Raw genomic sequence first — 25732 nt, 5'->3', positions numbered from 1 at the left:
CACTTTAAGATTCAGCCTCTTTAATTTCTCTGCACTTTAAATTCTTGCCAATTGTCCCTCTCCCTTTTAATTTCATGCAATTTAGCTTCTGTCGAATACAAACCACTCAAATCAACTCTTGATTCGCTAGACTAAGTCATCCACTAAACTAAAATTGCTCAATCCTTCAATCCCTGTGGGATCGACCTCACTCCCGTGAGTTTTATTACTTGATGCGACCCGGTGCACTTGCCGGTTAGTTTCGTGTTGGATCATTTTCCACACATCATTACTCATCATCAGAAAATATGTGCATCAAGTTGCAATTTCAGAAAGAGAAGAAACAGAATGTAAACTACTAACTATTAAAAACTGAAATCTAAACTTCTTAATCTACCACCTTCAATCTACTTTTATAAGGCAATGAAATAGAACATTAAACTGAGACTTAAGCTACCTAAACTAACAAGTTTTAAGCTACTTCTAAGAAAGTAGTAAATCAAAAGGATATAGGGTGTTGGGGTGCCTCCCAACCAGTGTTTCTTTAGTGTCACTAGCTTGATGTTCTTCCTTTTTTAGCTAAGATGGTAGCTCACTCTCTTTTTATCCAGTGAGTCTCCCAAGTATTGCTTGAGTCTATGGCCATTCATAGTGAAAGTTCTTTATGTTTTATCTTCCATGAGCTCTACATGACCATAAGGTGACACTTTGAGAATGGTGAAGGGTCCAGACCATCGAGACTTGAGCTTCCCTGGGAAGAACTTAAGTCTTGAATTGTACAGCAACATTCTTTGTCCCTCTGTGAACTCTCTCCTTGTTATCTTTTGATCATGCCACCTCTTTGTATTTTCCTTGTAGATCTCTGCATTCTCGTATGCTTGATTTCTGAACTCCTCCAGCTCATTAAGTTGTATTAGCCTCCTTTCTCCAACAGCTTGGTCATCAAAATTTAGCATCTTTAGAGCCCAGAACGCTCTATGTTCATGCTCAACTGGTAAGTGACAAGCCTTGCCAAACACCAATTGATATGGAGACATCCCGATAGGTGATTTGAAGGCTGTTCTGTAGGCCCATAAAGCATCATCCAGCTTTTTAGACCAATCCTTTCTTGAGCCTCCAATAGTTTTTTCAAGAATTCTTTTGAGTTCCCTGTTTGAAATTTCAGCTTGCCCGTTGGTCTGTGGATGATATAGAGTTGCCACTTTGTGTTTTACTCCATATTTAGAGAAGAGTGCTTCAAGTTGCCTGTTACAGAAGTGTGTTCCTCCATCACTGATAAGAGCTCTACGCACTCCAAACCTACTGAAGATATTCCCTCTTAAGAAGTTCATCACAACCTTGTTGTCATTTGCTGCTGTGGCTATGGCTTCTACCCATTTTGAATCATAATCTACAGCCACCTAATGTGTATTTTCGGAAAATGAATTCCAAACACACAAATCTAACCGGCAAGTGCACCGGGTCGCATCAAGTAATAAAAACTCACGGGAGTGAGGTCGATCCCACAGGGATTGAAGGATTGAGCAATTTTAGTTTAGTGGTTGATTTAGTCAAGTGAATCAAAAGCTGATTTGAGTGGTTTGTATTCGACAGAAGCTAAATTGCATGAAACTTAAAAGAGAGAGGGACAATTGCAGTAAATTAAAGAGCAGAGAAGGTAAATGTGCTGAATCTTAAAGAACAAGAAATTAAATGGCAGAAACTTAGAACGCAAGAAATGTAAATTGCAGAATCTTAAAGTGCAAGAAATGTAAATGGCTTGAATTGTGAAGGGAATTGGGAAGTGGATTTGCAGAATTTAAACAAAGAAAAGCAAATTGCATTAATCAGACAAGTAGAGGGTGACTTGAATTGAAACAGATCTAGAGCGAAAATGTAAATGAACTTGAAAAGCATTAAACAGAGAATTTAAAATGCAAACTCCAGATCTCAGGACCCAAGAGACTAGATAACCAAGTCTAGATCTCAATTCCTTCCTAGATCCAAATGTAGAATTCAATTGCAAGAAACAGAAGATCAAAACAGAAGAAAACTTGAATGTAAATCTCAATTCTCCAAAAGTTGCAGTAAAGTGAGACAGAGAGATCTCAAGGTGAGATTGAGACAGAATTTCCTCAATTCTTCAACCCAAGATCCAAGACAAATGTAATTGAAATTGAAAACAAGAAAACTAAGAGGAAGAGAATTCAATTCTCCTACTCCGAAGCTCAGAAAACTCAAAATAATTCAAAACCAAAAGCTCTAAAAAAAAACTATTCAGCAAAACTAAAACGGAAAGCTCTCCAAGGAAAAAAAACTCCCGCTGAAAACTTAAATCCTAAGCTATTTATACACTTTCTTCAAATGGTCTTCAAGCCTTGAATTGGGCCTTTGTTCTTGATGGAATTGGGTTGATAAAGGCCTTGGTTGATTGCTCTTGGAGTTGGAGAAAGATCCGTTGTGAACCGGGTTGAAATCATAAAAGTTTGAGTAAAAGTTTGAGGCAAACTTTTACTCAAACTTTCTATACCAGATGGCTTAAGCTTGCTACTACCAACGTTTGAGCCAAAGTTTGAGGTCAAACTTTTGCTCAAACGTTGGCCCCCTTGTAAATGTGTGTGGCGCCAACGTTTGCCAAAAAGCTTGAGGCAAAGGTTGGCGCAAACTTTTCTCCTCCAGGGTGTGCAAGTGTGGCGCCAACGTTTTCCAAAAAGTTTGAGGCAAACGTTGGCGCAAGCTTTTCTCCTCCAGGGTGTTGGTTTTGTGATGCCAACGTTTGCCAAAAAGTTTGAGGCAAACGTTGGCTCAAGCTTTTCTCCCAAAAGTTTGAGCTAAAGTTTGAGGCAAACTTTTGCTCAAGCTTTTTTTCCTCTGGAGTGTTTTCAATTCTTCCAAAAGTTTGAGCTAAAGTTTGAGGCAAACTTTGGCTCAAGCTTTTTTTTTCTGGTATGTTTTCAACTCTTCTAAAAGTTTGAGCTAAAGTTTGAGGCAAACTTTGGCTTAAACTTTTTGTTCTCTCTTGCTCCTAGCCATTCCTTCTTCCTTCAACCTTCTTCAAAACTCTTTCCACCTATCATCAATCAATCAAAACAATCAAAGCTATGCCCCAAATCATGAGATTGTGTTTCTTTCAAAATATATGACAATTATAGCATAAAATCTCATGAAAGTGCATGAATTCATACATGGTTGATTGAATCAAAGGAAACATGGAAATCTACCCAATTGGCTTGCTTATGGCTTAAGAAAGTGCATAATTCAATTGAAAACAAAAGAAAAAGGCTAGTGAAACTAGGCTAAGATGACTTGTCATCACAACACCAAACTTAAAGCTTGCTTGTCCCCAAGCAAGAAAGGAATTATGCTCAAAGGTTCTTTCAATCAGAATGGATTTGAAAAATTACATGTACTATCCTGTGAGTGAAGTGATCAAGTGACAGTGGGGTGAACTCTAAATTATATGCTCATGCAAGGGCTTCAGTGCTTACTAGTCCCTACATCTTGGGAGTCTTAGGTCCTAGGACTTTCATCCAAATGATATCATAGAGATCTCTCTATAGGTAATCACCTTGAAGCAGCTTATAGTTTCTGTGCTTTGGCCTTGACTCTAAGTGTCATGTCTCAAAGCGGCTCTTTAGATAAGCTTTCAATCAATACTCCTAAACCAGTTGGTTTTAAGGTATTAGGTGTTAAAGCACCCCTTAGGATTTACTTGCTCAAGCCTTTCTCTTTGACACACTTCGACCACAAGCATTTACTAGGATAATAACTCTTTGAGTTCTTGTTTCTTTCTTCTTTTCTGCCTAGTAATTGATGCTCAGAGCCTTGGGCCATGTTCTTTTTGTTTTTGTATTTTCTTTATTTTCTTTTGTTTTGTTTGCTGCTTCTCGGATCAATAAATTTTTGAGAATCTCCACAATACTTCTTTGAACTTCATGTCCTGCCTATGAGCTCCCATGCAAGTTTTCATAAGCATGCAACCTCAATACATAATCATACAACTAGAACCACCACTTCTCCTAATCTTTTGCTTGCCTCAAAATTGTTTAATTCCTCAATCCTTCTTTCCAAAGAACTTTCATGTGATGCATTTTTGAAAAATTGAGTGCAAACAAGTTTTGGGGAGTATAGTGTTTTTAATGATCAAGCAATCTTGCTTATTGAATTGCAGAAAAACTATACTAGACAGAAGGACAGATAGGGGTATATTATCACTTTCAATCACAGCAATATCTGCTAATGAACAATACAACCATTTGGAGTTTACTTGCTGTCCTCTTTCTCATCATCATTGCTGGTCTTCACATTCCTCTTTCACCTCTTTGATTGATGATGCTAAGTCTTCCAAAAGTTTGTATGGTGCTCTGCAGTGATATTGAAAGTTGCTTGTTCCCCAAGCACTTAGAAACAATGGTTAGCATGCATGATTTATTTGTGGGCCTTTGTACTTACTTTGGTGTGGGAACACCAAACTTAGTACCTTGGCAATGGTTATTGTTCATCAAACTAACCAGATGTGAAACTCTTTTTCTTTGCTAAAAGTAGTAAAACTGAAAACTAGGAAACAGCAAAAATAGATAACTAGTTTATCTAAGTGCTTGAAGCTAGCATTATGCAGAAAGTGAGAATGTGTTTTATGATGGGATTTTGGTGGAACACCAAACTTAGAATCCTTCATTCTCCTTTATATTGTTTTGGTGTGTAACACCAAACTTAGCTTCTTGCAATATAGATGAAGTTAATTAACCTTTTTATTAAAATAACTATGGAAAGAAAACTACCTCAGGTTGGGTTGCCTCCCAACAAGCGCTCTTTTATTGTCATTAGCTTGACATCCTTCATCCTCTGATCATGGCAGTTGAGGCTTCTGTTGCCTTTGGTTTCTCCCTCTCACCGTGGGCTTTTCCTTGATGATTGTTTTTTTTCCCGTAGCCTTTTCACTTTTTTCCATAACTGCTTTCCCTTTCAACCCAACAGCTTTTTCACTGTTCTTTGGGTCATCTTTAGTGGCCCTTAGGGATATATTTGCCTCTCTCTCGCCCAATTCAGCAAGGTTTTGAACCAGTTGTTCCATTTGCCTTTCAACTCTTCTGAGTGAGGCCTCTTGGTTCCTGCTTATCATCTCTTGAGTTTTCCTTATTTCTTCCTGCTCTATTGTTATCATTTCTTGAACTTTCACGAATCTTTCCATCATCATTTCTAGAACATAGAGTCCTTGAGAGTTTGGAATTGGTTGTGGTTGTGTCAACTGTGATGGTTGATGAAAGTCATTTTGGGCGAGTTGTGAGGTAGGATGGGGTTGGAAGTGTGTGCATTGGGGTGGTGCGTGATGGTTGTTGTTGTGGGGGTGGTTTTTATGCTGGTTTTTGAAATTGGGGTTGTTGCAGTTGAAATCCCTTGGTCTTTGATTTTGGTTTTCAACCCCCTCCAGTTGGATTGAGTTCTCCAGGGTGGGTTGTACACATCATTCTGAGTCCTACGTTGGAACATGCTTGAGGAGCTGTTTGGAGAGTGTGATCGCTCATGACTTTGTTGCTCATAGTTAATTACTCTAGAACCGTTTTTAGGTTGATTCCAACAATGGGGATTTTGAGTGAGTTCTGTGCATTTGCCACAGCATGTTGCAGTTCATCTACCTTTCTGTTAATCAGCTCCAATTGTTGCTTAAGTTGTTGATGTATCTGCTCGCTTTGGGCCATGATTGCATGAATACCTTCAATTTCCTTCTCTTGTGTGAATGGTTGCACTCCTGCCTCTGGTTTAACAGTTCTTTGAGGTGGCTTCTGCTTCACTAGGAGTTCACTCATTAGTTCTTCCCATCCGATGATGTTTCCTTGTGGGAAAGCTTCAAACCACTGAGCAATGTCGTTCATGGTGATGAGTGGTTGCTTGTCATCTAAGGTGGGGATATTACTCCCATGATTACTGGCATTCATTGAGTTCCCTTCCATGGTCTGCACAATCACATACAGTTCAAATGAAGATAGAGTATATTTATGCCAGGATATGATTAAAGGGTTAGTTAACGCAATGTGTCAAACAGTTGGTAAACTTGAGAGATTAATGATCGAAAATCACTTCTCTCGTTGATTTATCAAGCTATGAGAATCATATTCAGCAAGTTAAACCAAGAGAACTTCACTCTATTGATAAAGTGAGGTTTCAATTAGCTCAGGCAAAAATTCAAACAGTTAGTGTGTCAGTCAAAAATTAGAGAAACAGAAAAGAAAAAGTGCTTGACCTAGATCTCCACTTCACGTAATCATTGTCAATCTATTTCAATCCCCGGCAACGGCGCCAAAAACTTGATGTGTATTTTCGGAAAATGAATTCCAAACACACAAATCTAACCGGCAAGTGCACCGGGTCGCATCAAGTAATAAAAACTCACGGGAGTGAGGTCGATCTCACAGGGATTGAAGGAGTGAGCAATTTTAGTTTAGTAGTTGATTTAGTCAAGCGAATCAAAAGTTGATTTGAGTGGTTTGTATTCGAAAGAAGCTAAATTACATGAAATTTAAAAGGGAGAGGGACAATTGCAGTAAATTAAAGAGCAGAGAAGGTAAATGTGCTGAATCTTAAAGAACAAGAAATTAAATGGCAGAAACTTAGAACGCAAGAAATGTAAATTGCAGAATCTTAAAGTGCAAGAAATGTAAATGGCTTGAATTGTGAAGGGAATTGGGAAGTGGATTTGCAGAATTTAAACAAAGAAAAGCAAATTGCATTAATCAGACAAGTAGAGCGTGACTTGAATTGAAACAGATCTAGAGCGAAAATGTAAATGAACTTGAAAAGCTTTAAACAGAGAATTTAAAATGCAAACTCCAGATCTCAGGACCCAAGAGACTAGATAACCAAGTCTAGATCTCAATGCCTTCCTAGATCCAAATGTAGAATTCAATTGCAAGAAACAGAAGATCAAAACAGAAGAAAACTTGAATGTAAATCTCAATTCTCCAAAAGTTGCAGTAAAGTGAGACAGAGAGATCTCAAGGTGAGATTGAGACATAATTTCCTCAATTCTTCAACCCAAGATCCAAGACAAATGTAATTGAAATTGAAAACAAGAAAACTAAGAGGAAGGAAATTCAATTCTCCTACTCTGAAGCTCAGAAAACTCAAAACAATTCAAAACCAAAAGCTGTCAAAAAAAACTATTCAGCAAAACTAAAACGGAAAGCTCTCCAAGGAAAAAAAACTCCCGCTGAAAACTTAAATCCTAAGCTATTTATACACTTTCTTCAAATGGTCTTCAAGCCTTGAATTGGGCCTTTGTTCTTGATGGAATTGGGTTGATAAAGGCCTTGGTTGATTGCTCTTGGAGTTGGAGAAAGATCCATTGTGAACCGGGTTGAAATCATAAAAGTTTGAGTAAAAGTTTGAGGCAAACTTTTACTCAAACTTTCCATACCAGATGGCTTAAGCTTGCTGCTACCAACGTTTGAGCCAAAGTTTGAGGTCAAACTTTTGCTCAAATGTTGAGGCAAACGTTGGCACAAACTTTTCTCCTCCAGGGTGTGCAAGTGTGGCGCCAACGTTTGCCAAAAAGTTTGAGGCAAACGTTGGCGCAAGCTTTTCTCCTCCAGGGTGTTGGTTTTGTGATGCCAACGTTTGCCAAAAAGTTTGAGGCAAACGTTGGCTCAAGCTTTTCTCCCAAAAGTTTGAGCTAAAGTTTGAGGCAAACTTTGGCTCAAGCTTTTTTTTTCTGGTATGTTTTCAACTCTTCTAAAAGTTTGAGCTAAAGTTTGAGGCAAACTTTGGCTCAAACTTTTTGTTCTCTCTTGCTCCTAGCCATTCCTTCTTCCTTCAACCTTCTTCAAATCTCTTTCCACCTATCATCAATCAATCAAAATAATCAAAGCTATGCCCCAAATCATGAGATTGTGTTTCTTTCATAATATATGACAATTATAGCATAAAATCTCATGAAAGTGCATGAATTCATACATGGTTGATTGAATCAAAGGAAACATGGAAATCTACCCAATTGGCTTGCTTATGGCTTAAGAAAGTGCATAATTCAATTGAAAACAAAAGAAAAAGGCTAGTGAAACTAGGCTAAGATGACTTGTCATCACCACCAATATATAATTGTTTGAGTAGGAGGAAGAAAAAGGTCCCATAAAATCAATTCTCCATACATCAAACAATTCTAACTCCATTATAAACCTCTGTGGCATCTCATTTTTCTTGGGTAGATTGCCAGTCCTTTGGCATTCATCACACCTTGATACTATTTCCTTTACATCCTTAAACATGGTTGGCCAATAGAATCCACAATGTAGCACCTTGGCTGCAGTTCTTTCACCACTGAAATGGCCTCCATATGCTGAGCCATGACATTGCCAAAGTACTTCCTGCCCTTCTTCATGGGAGATACACCATCTCAAGATCCCATCAGCACACTTTTTAAATAAAAAGGGCTCGTCCCAAATGTAGTGTTTAGCATCTTTGATTAGCTTCCTCTTCATGTGTTTGTTGATGTTGGTTGGTAGTTCTCCAATAGCCTTGAAATTTGCTATGTCCGCAAACCAACGAGCTTCTTGGATCATCATCAACTGCTCATCAGGGAAACTCTCATTCACTGCAAGTTGGGGCGCATCATCTTGTTTCTGTGGGATCCTTGAGAGGTGGTCAGCCACTTCATTCTCTGCTCCACTCCTATCTTTTATTTCAATGTCAAACTCTTGGAGAAATAGGATCCACCTTATTAGTCTGGGCTTGGACTCTTGTTTGGTAAGCAAGTATTTAAGTGCTGCATGATCAGTGAATACAATTACTTTGGAGCCAATAAGATATGATCTAAATTTATCAAAAGCAAAGACAATGACAAGTAATTCCTTTTCTGTAGTGGTATAGTTTCTTTGATTCTCATTGAGGACTTTGCCATCATAGTAAATAACATGCACCAATTTGTCCCTCCTCTGTCCTAAAGCAGCACCAACAGCAAAATCGGATGCATCACACATCAACTCAAAGGGTAGATCCCAGCTGGGTGGTGCTATGATAGGTGCAGAGGAGAGCTTGTTCTTAAGCTCTTCAAAGGCTAGAATGCATTCTTTATCTAACACAAAAGGTACATTAGAGACAAGCATGTTGCTCAATGATTTGGCAACCTTGGAGAAGTCTCTAATAAACCTCCTATAGAAAAGTAATTAGAATATGAATCACCAAAAATAGAAAAGTCATCCATAAACACTTCAATGAATCTTTCAATCATGTCTGAAAATATGGAGAGCATGCACCTTTGGAATGTTGCAGGTGCATTGCACAATCCAAAGGGCATTCTCCTATAAGCAAAAACACCATATAGACAAGTAAATGAGGTTTTTTCTTGGTCCTTGGGGTCTACAACAATTTGTTTGTAGCCAGAATAACTGTCCAGGAAGCAATAATACTCATGTCCTGCCAATCTTTCAAGCATCTGATCCATGAAAGGTAGGGGGAAGTGATCCTTTCAGGTGGCCTCATTAAGCTACCTATAATTGATGCACATGCCCCAACCTGTCACTGTTCTTGTAGGTATCAGCTCATTTTTCTCATTTGGTACAACAGTGATCCCTCTTTTCTTTGGGACTACTTGCACTGGGCTTACTCAAGGGCTGTCTGAGATAGGGTAAATCACCCCAGCTTGCCACAGTTTCAACACCTATTTTTGAACCACTTCATTCATGGTTGGGTTCAGCCTTTTTTGTTTCTGTCTTGAGGGCTTGGCTCCTTCTTCAGGTAGGATTTTGTGCATGCACATTGAAGGACTAATTCCCTTCAAGTCTGTGAGTGTCCATTCTATAGCATCTTTATGTTGTCTCAGCACTTGGAGAAGCTCCTCTTCTTGCTCTTCACTCAAGCTTGAATTAATGATCACTGGGTAAGTGTTGTTGTCACCCAAGTATGCATACTTCAAGCTTGGAGGCAGGGTCTTCAGCTCTAGTTTTGGTGCATCTACTTCCTTGTTATCCTTGTAGTTCAACATGATTGAATTCTCCATGATCTCTTGTGGTAACTCACCACCTAATGGTTGTTGTTCCAGCTCCGTAATCCCTTCACGTTATTCTTCCTCCAACACTCCTTGAACTAGCTTCTCTATAGTATCTACCATCATGCATTCTCCTATGGATTCTTTGGGTAACTCATCGCCTTGAAGACATTGAAGACCATCTTCTCTTCATGTAACCTCAAAACTAGCTCCCCTTTTTGAACATCAATAATGGCTCCAGTAGTAGCTAGGAATGGCCTTCCTAGGATGATAGATGTGTTAGATTCCTCTTCCATATCCAGCACAATAAAGTCAGCTGGGAAAATAAACTCTCCCACTTTCACCAACAAATCTTCCACTATCCCATGAGGAAACTTGAATGTTCTGTCAGCCATTTGGAGTGCCATCCTTGTTGTTTTGGCTTTCTCAATCTTCATCCTCCTCATCATGGCTAGGGACATGAGATTGATACTAGCTCCCAGGTCACACAATGCTTTTTTAATAGTGATATCACCATGATGCATGGAATTTGGAAACTCCCAGTGTCTTTCATTTTCTGGGGGAGCTTCTTTTGTATGAGAGCACTACATTCCTCAGTTAGCACTATGGTTTCTTTCTCTCCCCAATTTGGGATTGCCTCCTCTACAACTTTTCTACTTCTAAGTGTGATTGCCTTGCATTTCCCTCTTGGGTTGACCATGGTATCACTAGGAAATGTATGTGTGGGCATTGGAATTTGCTTAGATAAGCTTGCTAGTTGTGCTTCCAATTTTGAAATTACAGCGCCTTGATTCTTAATGTTTGATCTGCACTCTTCTTGGTTGGCATCCATCTTTCTTTTAGCCTGTATTTCTCTATCTAAAACATTGGAAATAGCCCCTGTCAGCTGTGATGACATCTATGCTATTGTAGCCTCTATTCTTTTAAAATTGCTTTTGATCTCACATGGCTGCATGGTCAAGGGTGACATTTCCTGGTGGTGGTTGTTGGGTGGAGTGGCATGATATATTTTGTGCATTGTGGTAGGGTCTGTTGTTGCTTGCTTGATGGTTGGAGTTATAGTTGTTGTATTGGTTGGATTGGTATGGTTTGTTATGCTCTTGGTTGTGGCCTTGTTGGTTTCCCCACCCAAAGTTTGGATGGTTCTTCCAACCTCGGTTATATGTCTTGGAGTTTGGGTCATATGGTGGTCTAAAATAGTTGTTCAAGTAATTTGCCTACTCCCATTCAGTTTCAACTTCTGGGGTATCTTCTTCCTGTGATGGTGCTTGAGTTTGGACAGTTAAAAATTGACCAGTCTCCATCCTCTTTGTTACGGCTGCTAGTTGTGCTGCAATCATCGTGTTTTGTGCTAACAAGGCATCCATGGGATTTAGCTCCAACACTCCTTTCTTTTGAGATCTTTCTGAAGCATAGAAATATTCATTTTCAGCTACAGTTTCTATGACATCTATGACTTCTTCAATGATTTTCTTCTTGTTGAATCAACCCCCTGCTTCATATAATAGCCCTTCATAGAAAATGTGAAGTTAAACCCATTCGTTGAACATATCTGGAGGGCACTTCCTTGTCAAGTCTTTGAACCTCTCCCAGGCCTCATAAAGTGTTTCACCATCTTGCTGTCTGAAAGTCTGCACCTCAGCTCTCAGTCTATTGACTCTCTGTGGAGGGTAGAATCTTGCTAGAAATTTGTTTACAACTTTATCCCAAGTTGTTAGGCTCTCCTTGGGAAATGCTTTCAACCACTTTTCTGCCTTATCTCTGAGTGAGAAAGCGAACAAAAGCAGCTTGTAGGTGTCAGGGTGTACACCATTGGACTTTACAGTGTCATAAATCCTCAAGAACGTAGAGAGATGTTGGTTTGGGTCATCCTGGGCTCCCCCTCTATATGAGCAATTATTCTAGACAAGTGTGATGAGTTGAGGTTTCAACTCAAAGTTGTTGGCATGGATTGTTAGCTTGAGAATGCTGCTGCTGCAGTTTCCTGGATTTGGGTTGATGTAGGAGCCTAAGACTGTCCTCTCTTGCCCAATATGATTGCCAACATCCACTCTAACATGGTCTTGTACTTCTCCTTCCATAGTAGCTCCTAGATCTTCCTCTACTACTTCCTCTCTAACTATGCTTTTGCCTCTTGCTTCCCTCCTTAATCAGAGGAGGGTCCTCTCAGCTTCACTATCGAAGGAGGATGAAGTTTCTCCCCTTCTACCTGACATACATTCAACAAACAGCAAGTATAGGGCAAGTGAAGGAATCACTCTTGTTAAGATTAATGGTTAGCTTGGTTGATGCAATTAATCAAACAGTTAGAAGAATGGAAATATGAGCAATGAATAACTGAAATCCAAAGTAAAACCAAAATAAAACAGAACATAAAGAGAATTAAAGAACTAAAAAATATATATAACAATGTAATTAAAATGCTTAATCTAGCTCTCCAATCAATTTAATCATTATAAAATTGAAAACAATTCCCGACAACGGCGCCATAAAACTTGATGACCGGAATTTACACCCCATATAAAAATGATGAATCCATTCTTTTGGCAAGCGCACCAAAAATTATCGTCAAGTAATAACCCAAAGTGGAGTGGGATCGTATCCACAAAGATTGGTAGATTTAAGCAACTTTAATTAATTGGTGAATTAGTCAAGCCAAGCAGAATAAATGGTGATTACAGAATTGTAAATAGGCAGAAACATAAATGACTTAAAAGTAAATGTAAACAGAAAAGTGCAGAGAAGAAAATGGCAATAATGTAAAGTGTAGAAATGTAAATGACTCAAATGTAAATGGGAATGGGGATTTGCAAAATGTAAAGAAAGCTATAAAGAAAGTGGAAGATAAGAATAGGGGAATTCATTGAGATCAGGAGATGTTGTCTCTTTGGATTAAATCCAGTTCATATCCTCTTCAATCATGCAACTCATTGACCTCTTGGCAATCATGATTGATTGAGCCACAGTCCCTTGGTGACTAAATCTCTCAGATCTTGATCAATAGCCAATTCCTTGGTCTAATTGCTCATGAAGAGAGATATGCTTGGTCCCTGATTATACCACACATCATCATAGGTCCAAGTAGAGGGAGGATTATATGTCACCATACCCAAACACCAAAACCCAGATCCTACTCAAGTGTGAGAAGGGATTTCTAGCATGGTTTCATGTTTCTTTTTCCAAGGTTCCCATGAAACCCATTTTACATTCAACCCTTTTTCCAAGGTGATTGAATACTAGCATTAAAACGAAATTCCTTCTAGTAAATCAAAGAGAAGATGAAGATAAGAAGAAATTCACTATCATTAATCCATCAAGTACAACAGAGCTCCCTCTCTCAATGAGAGAGAATTTAGCTACTCATGGCTTAGAGAAAAGTACAAGAGATGGAAGAGATAAAGTGAAAAGTAAATCTAACTATAGCTAATAGCTCAACTGCTTAACCCTCTTTTTTCAATACCTCTAGGGGTTATTTATACTACTCCTAGCACTAGAAAATAAAGAAAATACAAAAGTGAAAAGAAAATTACAATTTAGAGGGAAAAGAAACTCAATAAACGTGATCTTCCAACTAGCGTGTGACTGGCGCTTTAGTGGCGTGCCACACCCAGCTCTAAATCTGACTTGGCGTGCCACGCTCAACTCCTCAAGTGGCATGCCCTCCTTCATAGGCATCCCTGGCGTGCCATGCCTTCAAGCCCAAGTGGCTCGCCCAGGGTTCTTTAAGCACTTGTGTGGCCTGGCGTGCCATGCCTTCGACCTCAAGTGGCACGCCTAGGCCTTCTCCCTCTTCTTCTTGCTTCTGGAAATTTGAACTAGCGTGGCACACCCAGGTCTGGCATGCAACGCCCATTATGTGTGCTTGGTCTTTCTCTCTGGAAAACTGAACTACGCCTATTTGTGTGCTTGGTTCCCTCATTAGCGTGCCACGCCCAAAATTCAAGTGGCACGCCCAAGTCTTCTTCTTGTTGATGGGTGATGTTGGCGTGCCACGTCAGAGGCTCAAGTGGCTTGCTGAAGTGAGAAATGGTAGCTGGTGTGCCACGCCTTCGATACCAAGTGGCACGCCCATATGGTTGGCCCCCTAACTCCTCCTCTAGAAAATATAACTGGCGTGTTACGCCCAGGGTCTGGCGTGCCACACCTAGCATTTTTCCTTGGTCCAATGGCTGGCATGCCCACGTTTGGTCCTTCAAGTGGCACACCAAAGTGGGAGTTGAGAGTTGGCGTGCCACGCCTTCAACACCAAGTGGCACGCCCAGCCTTTTTGGCTTTCAACCTCTTCTCTAGAAACTTGTACTGGTGTGCCACGCCTTGATGCTCAAGTGGCACGCCCACTTCAATGTGGCTCTTTCCAGGTTGGCTTGCCATGCCTGGCTCTTCAAGTGGCACACCAAAGTGACAATTTGAAGCTGGCGTGCCACGCCTTCGATACCAAGTGGCACGCCTTGCCTTTTGGGCCTTCAATGTTGCTCTCTGGAATCTTGTACTGCCGTGCCACGCCCTGATGCTCAAGTGGCACGCCTCTTTAGTGTGATACTTTTCAACTTGGTGTGCCACGCCTGGCTCTTCAAGTGGCATGCCCAAGTGACTTTTGAAGCTGGCGTGCCATGTCTTCGATACCAAGTGGCACGCCCAGGTGATGATCTCTTATGGAGTGATGGACTGGCATGCCACACCCATGGCTCAAGTGGCACGCCCATACTATGTAAGGGGTTAGGTGTGCCACACCCCTTTAGTGGCCTTTAACATTGCTTTCTAGAAAATTACACTGGCATGCCACGCCCAGCTCCTGGCGTGCAACGCCCATACATTTTCTTCAGTCATGCTCCTCTGGAAATCATAACTGGGGTGCCACGCCCAGTTCATGGCGTGCCACGCCCAGTTCCTGGCGTGCCACGCCCATATAAATAGCTTGAGGATCCTTTCTAGAATTTAGTACTGGCGTGCCATGCCCAGCTCCTGGCGTGCCATGCCCATATCTTTTTGTGGCGTTTGCTCCAAGTGGCACGCCAGTTTCACACGGCCAGCTTGTTTTGTTGTTTTCTTCTCCTTTTTGATGTCTTTTTCACCTGAAATTCAGCACAAACCCATTTCAAAGCAATGTACAGTGATATTCATCAAATAGTGCATGAATTTCAATGATCAAATGAGGTTATGCTCTTTTATGGTCCTTTTTATGCAAGAAAAATAGTTAATGATGCAAGTCATCAATTATCAATCAAGTAAAATCCTTGGCTAGGGGTGAGAATTGGAATTCCTATCCTCATTGCCTCCCTCAATTGTGATAAGAATTGGTTATTACTCCACTTAGTTAACCTCTAACTATGAAGGAAAGTCAAGTAGAGATAATCAATTTGAGTCCACAAGTCCTAGTCAAATCCTAAGGAAAGACTAGAGTTAGTGTCATTCAAATCAATTAGTAATTTCTAATTATCAATCAACAAAAGCCTTTAACAATTTGAGTGTCACCAATTACCCAACCCCCAAGCCAAGAGTGGAAATCTACTCCATGGCTATAGTTGACATTTTCTCAAACATTTGGTTAGCAATAATGAAAGACATTGTGGAATTGAGAAGAGAATTTGATTTAAAGCTATCTAATACAAGCAATTAACAACAATAAACATGAAATTTCTCAATGTATTAATAGAAATCAAAGTAAACAAGATCCAAATCCAAGATCCAAAATAACTAGAGTAAGAAGAACACTAAATGAGAGTAAGAGAATAAGATTTACAAACTAGAACAACGTAGAATTAAAATTAAATTCAGATCTAACCAAAGGATCCAAGTGAAATTGAAATTCAGAAAGCCAACACCTAGAGAGAAGTTAGAGTTTTTCTCTCTAGAACCACCAATTCAAAAACTAGCTAAAACATTGTCTAATGTGTGAATCCCCCTTTCCTCCATGGTCCCTTGGGTCTTTTCCCTCCAGAATTTAGCTCAAATTGGGCCTGGAGCTCCTTAGAAATCGCCAGCCATGATTTCACTAATGAGCTCACGTGCCGAGCGTCACGCGTACGCGTGGGTCACGCGTACGCGTCGTCTGGGTTTTTGTAACCACGCGTATGCATCAAGCATGTGTACGCGTCAATGAGATTTCTTTCCAGCCATGTGGATGCGTCAACTTTTGCGCGCCAATCCCAAATCCAGGCTCCCACGCGTGCGCGTCGGCCACACGTGCGTGTCGATGCTAAAACTCCAAAGCTCCATTTTTCGTGCTCCTTCCACTTATGCATGCTTCCTTCCTCTCTTATAGATCATTTTTGCCCCTATAAACTCTGAAATCACTCAACAAAAAGATCACGGCATCGAATGGTAATAGAGGGAGATAAAAATACAGCATATTTAAGGCCTAAAAAGCATGTTTTCAATCATCAAGCAAAATTAGGAAGGAGACACAAAACTATGCATTTTATATGGATAAGTGTGATAGAATATTGATAAAACCCCCCAAATTCTATACAAAATAAACCCTAAAATTCGGGTTCATTAGAGGGATAGAGCAAAGCTATGGCTAGATTCTCAACCCAAGGAGAGCTTGGATACTTGGGATAAGGTGATAACTAGATTTCTGACTAAATTTTTTCCACCACAAAAGTTGACTAAGCTAAGGGTGCAGGTTTAGACCTTCAGACAGAAAGATGGTGAGACCCTCTAATGACAAGTCATCTTAGCCTAGTTTCACTAGCCTTTTTCTTTTGTTTTCAATTAAATTATGCACTTTCATAAGCCATAAGCAAGCCAATTGGGTAGATTTCCATGTTTCCTTTGATTCAATCAACCATGTATGAATTCATGCACTTTCATGAGATTTTATGCTATAATTGTCATATATTATGAAAGAAACACAATCTCATGATTTGGGGCATAGCTTTGATTGTTTTGATTGATTGATGATAGGTGGAAAGAGTTTTGAAGAAGGTTGAAGGAAGAAGGAATGGCTAGGAGCAAGAGAGAACAAAAAGTTTAAGCCAAAGTTTACCTCAAACTTTAGCTCAAACTTTTAGAAGAGTTGAAAACATACCAGAAAAAAAAGCTTGAGCCAAACTTTGCCTCAAACTTTAGCTCAAACTTTTGGAAGAATTGAAAACACTCCAGAGGAAAAAAAGCTTGAGCAAAAGTTTGCCTCAAACTTTAGCTCAAACTTTTGGGAGAAAAGCTTGAGCCAACGTTTTCCTAAAACTTTTTGGCAAACGTTGGCATCACAAAACCAACACCCTGGAGGAGAAAAGCTTGCGCCAACGTTTGCCTCAAACGTTTTGGCAAACGTTGGCGCCACACTTGCACACCCTGGAGGAGAAAAGTTTGCGCCAACGTTTGCCTCAAGCTTTTTGGCAAACGTTGGCGCCACACACATTTACAAGGGGGCCAACGTTTGAGCAAAAGTTTGACCTCAAACTTTGGCTCAAACGTTGGTAGCAGCAAGCTTAAGCCATCTAGTATAGAACGTTTGAGTAAAAGTTTGCCTCAAACTTTTACTCAAACTTTTACTCAAACTTTTATAATTTCAACTCGGTTCACAATGGATCTTTCTCCAACTCCAAGAGCAATCAACCAAGGCCTTTATCAACCCAATTCCATCAAGAACAAAGGCCCAATTCAAGGCTTGAAGACCATTTGAAGAAAGTGTATAAATAGCTTAGGATTTAAGTTTTCAGGGAGTTTTTTTTTCCTTGGAGAGCTTTCCGTTTTAGTTTTGCTGAATAGTTTTTTTTGGAGAGCTTTTGGTTTTGAATTGTTTTGAGTTTTCTGAGCTTCGGAGTAGGAGAATTGAATTCTCTTCCTCTTAGTTTTCTTGTTTTCAATTTCAATTACATTTGTCTTGGATCTTGGGTTGAAGAATTGAGGAAATTCTGTCTCAATCTCACCTTGAGATCTCTCTGTCTCACTTTACTGCAACTTTTGGAGAATTGAGATTTACATTCAAGTTTTCTTCTGTTTTGATCTTCTGTTTCTTGCAATTGAATTCTACATTTGGATCTAGGAAGGCATTGAGATCTAGAATTGGTTATCTAGTCTCTTGGGTCCTGAGATCTGGAGTTTGCATTTTAAATTCTCTGTTTAAAGCTTTTCAAGTTCATTTACATTTTCGCTCTAGATCTGTTTCAATTCAAGTCACCCTCTACTTGTCTGATTAATGCAATTTGCTTTTCTTTGTTTAAATTCTGCAAATCCACTTCCCAATTCCCTTCACAATTCAAGCCATTTACATTTCTTGCACTTTAAGATTCTGCAATTTACATTTCTTGCGTTCTAAGTTTCTGCCATTTAATTTCTTGTTCTTTAAGATTCAGCACATTTACCTTCTCTGCTCTTTAATTTACTGCAATTGTCCCTCTCCCTTTTAAATTTCATGCAATTTAGCTTCTGTCGAATACAAACCACTCAAATCAACTTTTGATTCGCTTGACTAAATCAACTACTAAACTAAAATTGCTCAATCCTTCAATCCCTGTGGGATCGACCTCACTCCCGTGAGTTTTTATTACTTGATGCGACCCGGTGCACTTGCCGGTTAGATTTGTGTGTTTGGAATTCATTTTCCAAAAATACACATCAAGTTTTTGGTGCCGTTGCCGGGGATTGAAATTGATTGACAATGATTACGTGAAGTGGAGATCTAGATCAAGCACTTTTTCTTTTCTGTTTCTCTAATTTTTGACTGACACACTAACTGTTTGAATTTTTACCTGAGCTAATTGAAACCTCACTTTAGCAATAGAGTGAAGTTCTCTTGGTTTAACTTGCTGAGTATGATTCTCATAGCTTGATAAATCAACAAGAGAAGTGATTTTCGATCATTAATCTCTCAAGTTTACCAACTGTTTGACACATTGCGTTAACTAACCCTTTAATCATATCCTGGCATAAATATACTCTATCTTCATTTGAACTGTATGTGATTGTGCAGACCATGGAAGGGAACTCAATGAATGCCAGTAATCATGGGAGTAATATCCCCACCTTAGATGACAAGCAACCACTCATCACCATGAACGACATTGCTCAGTGGTTTGAAGCTTTCCCACAAGGAAACATCATCGGATGGGAAGAACTAATGAGTGAACTCCTAGTCAAGCTGAAGCCACCTCAAAGAACTGTTAAACCAGAGGCAGGAGTGCAACCATTCGCACAAGAGAAGGAAATTGAAGGTATTCGTGCAATCATGGCCCAATGCGAGCAGATACATCAACAGCTTAAGCAACAATTGGAGCTGATTAACAGAAAGGTAGATGAACTGCAACATGCTGTGGCAAATGCACAGAACTCACCTCAAAATCCCCATTGTTGGAATCAACCTGAAAACGGTTCTGGAGTAATTAACTATGAGCAACAAAGTCATGAGCGATCACACTCTCCAAACAGCTCCTCAAGCATGTTCCAACGTAGGACTCAGAATGATGTGTACAACCCACCCTGGAGAACTCAATCCAACTGGAGGGGGGTTGAAAACCAAAATCAAAGACCAAGGGACTTCAACTGCAACAACCCCAATTTCAAAAACCAGCATAAAAACCACCCTCACAACAACAACCATCACGCACCACCCCAATGCACACACTTCCAACCCCATCCTACCTCACAACTCGCCCAAAATGACTTTCATCAACCATCACAGTTGACACAACCACAACCAATTCCCAACTCTCAAAGACTCTATGTTCTAGAAATGATGATGGAAAGATTCATGAAAGTTCAAGAAATGATAACAATAGAGCAGGAAGAAATAAGGAAAAATCAAGAGATGATAAGCAGGAACCAAGAGGCCTCACTCAGAAGAGTTGAAAGGCAAATGGAACAACTGGTTCAAAACCTTGCTGAATTGGGCGAGAGAGAGGCAAATATATCCCTAAGGGCCACTGAAGATGACCCAAAGAACAGTGAAAAAGCTGCTGGGTTGAAAGGGAAAGCAGTTACGGAAAAAAGTGAGAAGGCTACGGGAAAAGAAACAATCATCAAGGAAAAGCCCACGGTGAGAGGGGGAAACCAAAGGCAATAGAAGCCTCAACTGCCATGATCAGAGGATGAAGGATGTCAAGCTAATGACAATAAAAGGGCGCTTGTTGGGAGGCAACCCAACTTGAGGTAGTTTTCTTTCCATAGTTATTTTAATAAAAAGGTTAATTAACTTCATCTATATTGCAAGAAGCTGAGTTTGGTGTTACACACCAAAACAATATAAAGGAGAATGAAGGATTCTAAGTTTGGTGTTCCACCAAAATCCCATCATAAAACACATTCTCACTTTCTGCATAATGCTAGCTTCAAGCACTTAGATAAACTAGTTAACTATTTTTGCTGTTTCCTAGTTTTCAGTTTTACTACTTTTAGCAAAGAAAAAGAGTTTCACATCTGGTTAGTTTGATGAACAATAAGCATTGGCAAGGTACTAAGTTTGGTGTTCCCACACCAAAGTAAGTACAAAGGCCCACAAATAAATCATGCATGCTAACCATTGTTTCTAAGTGCTTGGGGAACAAGCAACTTTCAATATCACTGCAGAGCACCATACAAACTTTTGGAAGACTTAGCATCATCAATCAAAGAGGTGAAAGAGGAATGTGAAGACCAGCAATGATGATGAGAAAGAGGACAGCAAGTAAACTCCAAAAGGTTGTATTGTTCATTAGCAGATATTGCTGTGATTGAAAGTAATAATATACCCCTATCTGTCCTTCTGTCTAGTATAGTTTTTTTGCAATTCAATAAGCAAGATTGCTTGATCATTTACAACACTATACTCCCCAAAACTTGTTTGCACTCAATTTTTCAAAAATTCATCACATGAAAGTTCTTTGGAAAGAAGGATTGAGGAATTAAACAATTTTGAGGCAAGCAAAAGATTAGGAAAAGTGGTTGTTCTAGTTGTATGATTATGTATTGAGGTTGCATGCTTATGAAAACTTGCATGGGAGCTCATAGGCAGGACATGAAGTTCAAAGAAGTATTGTGGAGATTCTCAAAAATTTATTGATCCGAGAAGCAGCAAACAAAACAAAAGAAAATAAAGAAAATACAAAAACAAAAAGAACATGGCCCAAGGCTCTGAGCATCAATTACTAGGCAGAAAAGAAGAAAGAAACAAGAACTCAAAGAGTTATTATCCTAGTAAATGCTTGTGGTCGAAGTGTGTCAAAGAGAGAGGCTTGAGCAAGTAAATCCTAAGGGGTGCTTTAACACCTAATACCTTAAAACAACTGGTTTAGGAGTATTGATCGAAAGCTTATCTAAAGAGCCGCTTTGAGACATGACACTTAGAGTCAAGGCCAAAGCACAGAAACTATAAGCTGCTTCAAGGTGATTACCTATAGAGAAATCTCCATGATATCATTTGGATGAAAGTCCTAGGACCTAAGACTTCCAAGATGTAGGGACTAGTAAGCACTGAAGCCCTTGCATGAGCATATAATTTAGAGTTCACCCCACTGTCACTTGATCACTTCACACACAGGATAGTACATGTAATTTTTCAAATCCATTCTGATTGAAAGAACCTTTGAGCATAATTCCTTTCTTGCTTGGGGACAAGCAAGCTTTAAGTTTGGTGTTGTGATGACAAGTCATCTTAGCCTAGTTTCACTAGCCTTTTTCTTTTGTTTTCAATTGAATTATGCACTTTCTTAAGCCATAAGCAAGCCAATTGGGTAGATTTCCATGTTTCCTTTGATTCAATCAACCATGTATGATGTCATGCACTTTCATGAGATTTTATGCTATAATTGTCATATATTATGAAAGCAACACAATCTCATGATTTGGGGCATAGCTTTGATTGTTTTGATTGATTGATGATAGGTGGAAAGAGTTTTGAAGAAGGTTGAAGGAAGAAGGAATGGCTAGGAGCAAGAGAGAACAAAAAGTTTGAGCCAAAGTTTGCCTCAAACTTTAGCTCAAATTTTAGAAGAGTTGAAAACATACCAGAAAAAAAAAGCTTGAGCTAAAGTTTGCCTCAAACTTTAGCTCAAACTTTTGGAAGAATTGAAAACACTCCAGAGGAAAAAAGCTTGAGCCAACGTTTGCCTCAAACTTTTTGGCAAACGTTGGCATCACAAAACCAACACCCTGGAGGAGAAAAGCTTGCGCCAACGTTTGCCTCAAACTTTTTGGCAAACGTTGGCGCCACACTTGCACACCCTGGAGGAGAAAAGTTTGCGCCAATGTTTGCCTCAAGCTTTTTGGCAAACGTTGGCGCCACACACATTTACAAGGGGGCCAACATTTGAGCAAAAGTTTGACCTCAAACTTTGGCTCAAAGGTTGGTAGCAGCAAGCTTAAGCCATCTGGTATAGAAGGTTTGAGTAAAAGTTTGCCTCAAACTTTTACTCAAATTTTTATGATTTCAACCCGGTTCACAATGGATCTTTCTCCAACTCCAAGAGCAATCAACCAAGGCCTTTATCAACCCAATTCCATCAAGAACAAAGGCCCAATTCAAGGCTTGAAGACCATTTGAAGAAAGTGTATAAATAACTTAGGATTTATTTTTTCAGGGAGTTTTTTTTTCCTTGGAGAGCTTTCCGTTTTAGTTTTGCTGAATAGTTTTTTTTGGAGAGCTTTTGGTTTTGAATTGTTTTGAGTTTTCTGAGCTTCGGAGTAGGAGAATTGAATTCTCTTCCTCTTAGTTTTCTTGTTTTCAATTTCAATTACATTTGTCTTGGATCTTGGGTTGAAGAATTGAGGAAATTCTGTCTCAATCTCACCTTGAGATCTCTCTGTCTCACTTTACTGCAACTTTTGGAGAATTGAGATTTACATTCAAGTTTTCTTCTGTTTTGATCTTCTGTTTCTTGCAATTGAATTCTACATTTGGATCTAGGAAGGCATTGAGATCTAGACTTGGTTATCTAGTCTCTTGGGTCCTGAGATCTGGAGTTTGCATTTTAAATTCTCTATTTAAAGCTATTCAAGTTCATTTACATTTTCGCTCTAGATCTGTTTCAATTCAAGTCACCCTCTACTTGTCTGATTAATGCAATTTGCTTTTCTTTGTTTAAATTCTGCAAATCCACTTCCCAATTCCCTTTACAATTCAAGCCATTTACATTTCTTGCACTTTAAGATTCTGCAATTTACATTTCTTGCGTTCTAAGTTTCTGCCATTTAATTTCTTGTTCTTTAAGATTCAGCACATTTACCTTCTCTGCTCTTTAATTTACTGCAATTGTCCCTCTCCCTTTTAAATTTCATGCAATTTAGCTTCTGTCGAATACAAACCACTCAAATCAACTTTTGATTTGCTTGACTAAATCAACCACTAAACTAAAATTGCTCAATCCTTCAATCCCTGTGGGATCGACCTCACTCCCATGAGTTTTTATTACTTGATGCGACCCGGTGCACTTGCCGGTTAGATTTGTGCGTTTGGAATTCATTTTCCGAAAATACACATCACCCTCTATGAAGCCTGGGAGAGATTCAAGCTACTGACCAGGCAATGCCCTCCGGACATGTTTTCTAAATAGACTCAGTTGGATATCTTTTATGAGGGCTTATGTGAAATGTCCAAAATATGTTTAGATAATTCTGTAGGTTGTTCATTGCACATGAAGAAGACACCAGAGGAGACTACTGAGCTTATTGAGTTGGTTGCTAACAACCATTATCTCTAGTCATCTAACAGAAATTCTGTGAACTCTGAGACCCTTTAGAAGAAAGGCATTTTAGAAGTAGAGGCTTTTGATGCTCTTCTGGCTCAGAACAAAATTTTGTCTCAGCAGATGAATTTGATTACTCAACAATTGAGTGGGATGCAGGTTTCAGCTGTTAATTCTCAGAATGCACCTCAAGAGGCTCCTTATGACATGACTGGTAGCTCTATGCAAGGTGAGAATTATGATTATGCCCAATCTTCTTCTAAGCAGGTCAATTACATGGGAAATACTCCTAGAAACCCCAATAATGATCCATATGCTAAGACCTATAATCAGGGGTGGATAAATCACCCAAATTTGGGGTGGAGAGAGCAACCTCATTGATAACAGAATTTTAACAATAATTCTCAGGGAGGTTTTCAGCAGAATAATCATAATAACCGCCAGTTTCAGTCTCATCAACAATAACCACCTCAGCAGGCAAATTCTCAGCCCTAGAAGAACACTGATTTGGAAGTACTACTAAATAGTTTTATGCAGGAAGCTAGAGTTTCCCTCAGAAACTTGGATGTGCAAGTAGGCCAGTTGAGCAAGCAAGTACTTGAGAGGCCTCCAAGTACATTTCCTGGTGATACAGTGGTGAACACAAGAGAAGACTGTTAGGCCATTCAATTGAGAAGTGGTAAAGTAGCTGGTTCTAAGAGTAAGGCCAATGAAGAGCTAGTTGAAAAAGAAGCTCCAGAGGAGAAGAAAGAAGAGGTGGAGCACGTCCCTCCTAGGCGTGCAGATAACCCATTCCTAGTCTCTCTTGACACTCATCCTACATTGCCAAAGGCTCCTGAGTACAAGCCTAAGATGCCATATCCTCAGAGACTTCAGAAGGTTTCCAAAGATAAGCAATTTTCTAGATTTTTAGATGCCTTCAAGAAGCTTCAAATCAACATTCTTTTTGCTGAGGCTCTTTAGCAAATGCCTCTCTATGCTAAATTCATGAAAGAACTGTTGACTAACAAGAGGAATTGGAAGGAAAAAGAGACAGTGGTGTTAACTAAGGAATGTAGTGCTATCATTCAACATAACCTTCCTTAAAAAAAGCAGGATCCAGGGAGCTTTGTAATTCCTTGCACCATTGGAGATGTCACTATTCAGAGGGCTTTGTGTGATCTTGGAGCTAGCATCAATCTCATGCCATTTTCAGTGATGAAAAAGCTCCAATTTGAGGAGGTAAAACCCACTCGTATTTCTCTTCAACTTGCTGATCTTTCTATTAAATTTCCTGTGGGGGTTGTTGAGGATTTACTTGTCAAAGTGGGGCCATTTAGTTTTTCTACTGATTTTGTTATATTTGATATGGAAGAGGATAAATAGTCCTCTATTATTCTTGGAAGACCCTTTTTAGCTACAGGTAGAGCTCTGATTGATGTACAAAAGGGTGAATTAACCCTGAGGGTCAGGTGGTCTTTATTGTGTTTGAAGCCATTAAACACCCTAATGATTCTGAAGGGTGTATGAGAGTTGATGTTGTTGAACCACTTGTTCAAGAAGTACCAGAAGCTGAGGTACTTGATGATATTCTGGATCATTTCTCTAAGTATGAATTACTTGAGATTGATGATTCACCACCCTAGAAGAACATGGTGAACACGCCTAAGGTGGAGGAAGAAGTCCCTAAGCTTGAGCTAAAGCCTTTGCTTCCTTCTTTGAAATATGTGTTCTTAGGTGAAAATGATTCATATCCAGTGATTATTAGCTCTTCCTTGAAACCTGGTAAGGAAGAGGCACTGATTACAATGCTCAAGACCCATAAAACAGCTCTTGGGTTGACCATTGGTGATTTAAAGGGGATTAGTCCAACCAAGTGTATGCACAAGATCCTTCTTGAAGATGATGCTAAACCGGTTGTGCAACCACAAAAGAGACTCAATCCAACTATGAAAGAGGTGGTCTAAAAAGAGGTAATAAAACTTTGGGAAGTGATAAACCCCAATTTCGTGGTTTATCTTGTACTTATTTTAGGGGATTTTATCACCTTTTTCCACATTTATTCAATGAAATAGCATGGTTTTGTAATTCTCCCTTGAATTGTGCTTAAGTGTAAAAACATGCTTTTAGGCCCTTAATTTGATGATTTTAATTCACTTTAACTCCATTCGATGCCTTGATGTGTTTGTTGAGTGATTTCAGGTTCATAAGGCAA

The 25732-nt window shown here is 39.4% G+C and overlaps 1 protein-coding gene and 1 non-coding gene across 2 annotated transcripts; one reads left to right on the top strand and one right to left on the bottom strand.

Moving 5' to 3' along the window:
- Positions 1-641: 641 nt before the first annotated feature.
- Positions 642-1016, bottom strand: LOC107640765 (uncharacterized). The gene has a single exon (XM_016344264.1). It carries the CDS (start codon positions 1014-1016, stop codon positions 642-644), a length of 375 nt encoding a protein of 124 aa, XP_016199750.1.
- A 10466-nt stretch (positions 1017-11482) lies between these two features.
- Positions 11483-11589, top strand: LOC148565095 (small nucleolar RNA R71). The gene has a single exon (XR_015885146.1). It is a non-coding gene; the product is annotated as a small nucleolar RNA R71 (small nucleolar RNA).
- The last annotated feature ends 14143 nt before the right edge of the window (positions 11590-25732 follow it).

This window comes from Arachis ipaensis, chromosome B5, assembly GCF_059453495.1.
Source record: "Arachis ipaensis isolate K30076 ecotype BB chromosome B5, ASM5945349v1, whole genome shotgun sequence".
NCBI lineage: Eukaryota > Viridiplantae > Streptophyta > Magnoliopsida > Fabales > Fabaceae > Arachis > Arachis ipaensis.
The sequence above is the reverse complement of the archived record's forward strand: the minus strand, read 5'-3'. Positions and strand labels throughout refer to the sequence as shown.

Bases quoted from the DNA above. Each gene is read 5' to 3' on its own strand.
- LOC107640765 (XM_016344264.1), bottom strand. From the start codon at position 1,016: ATGTCTCCATATCAATTGGTGTTTGGCAAGGCTTGTCACTTACCAGTT.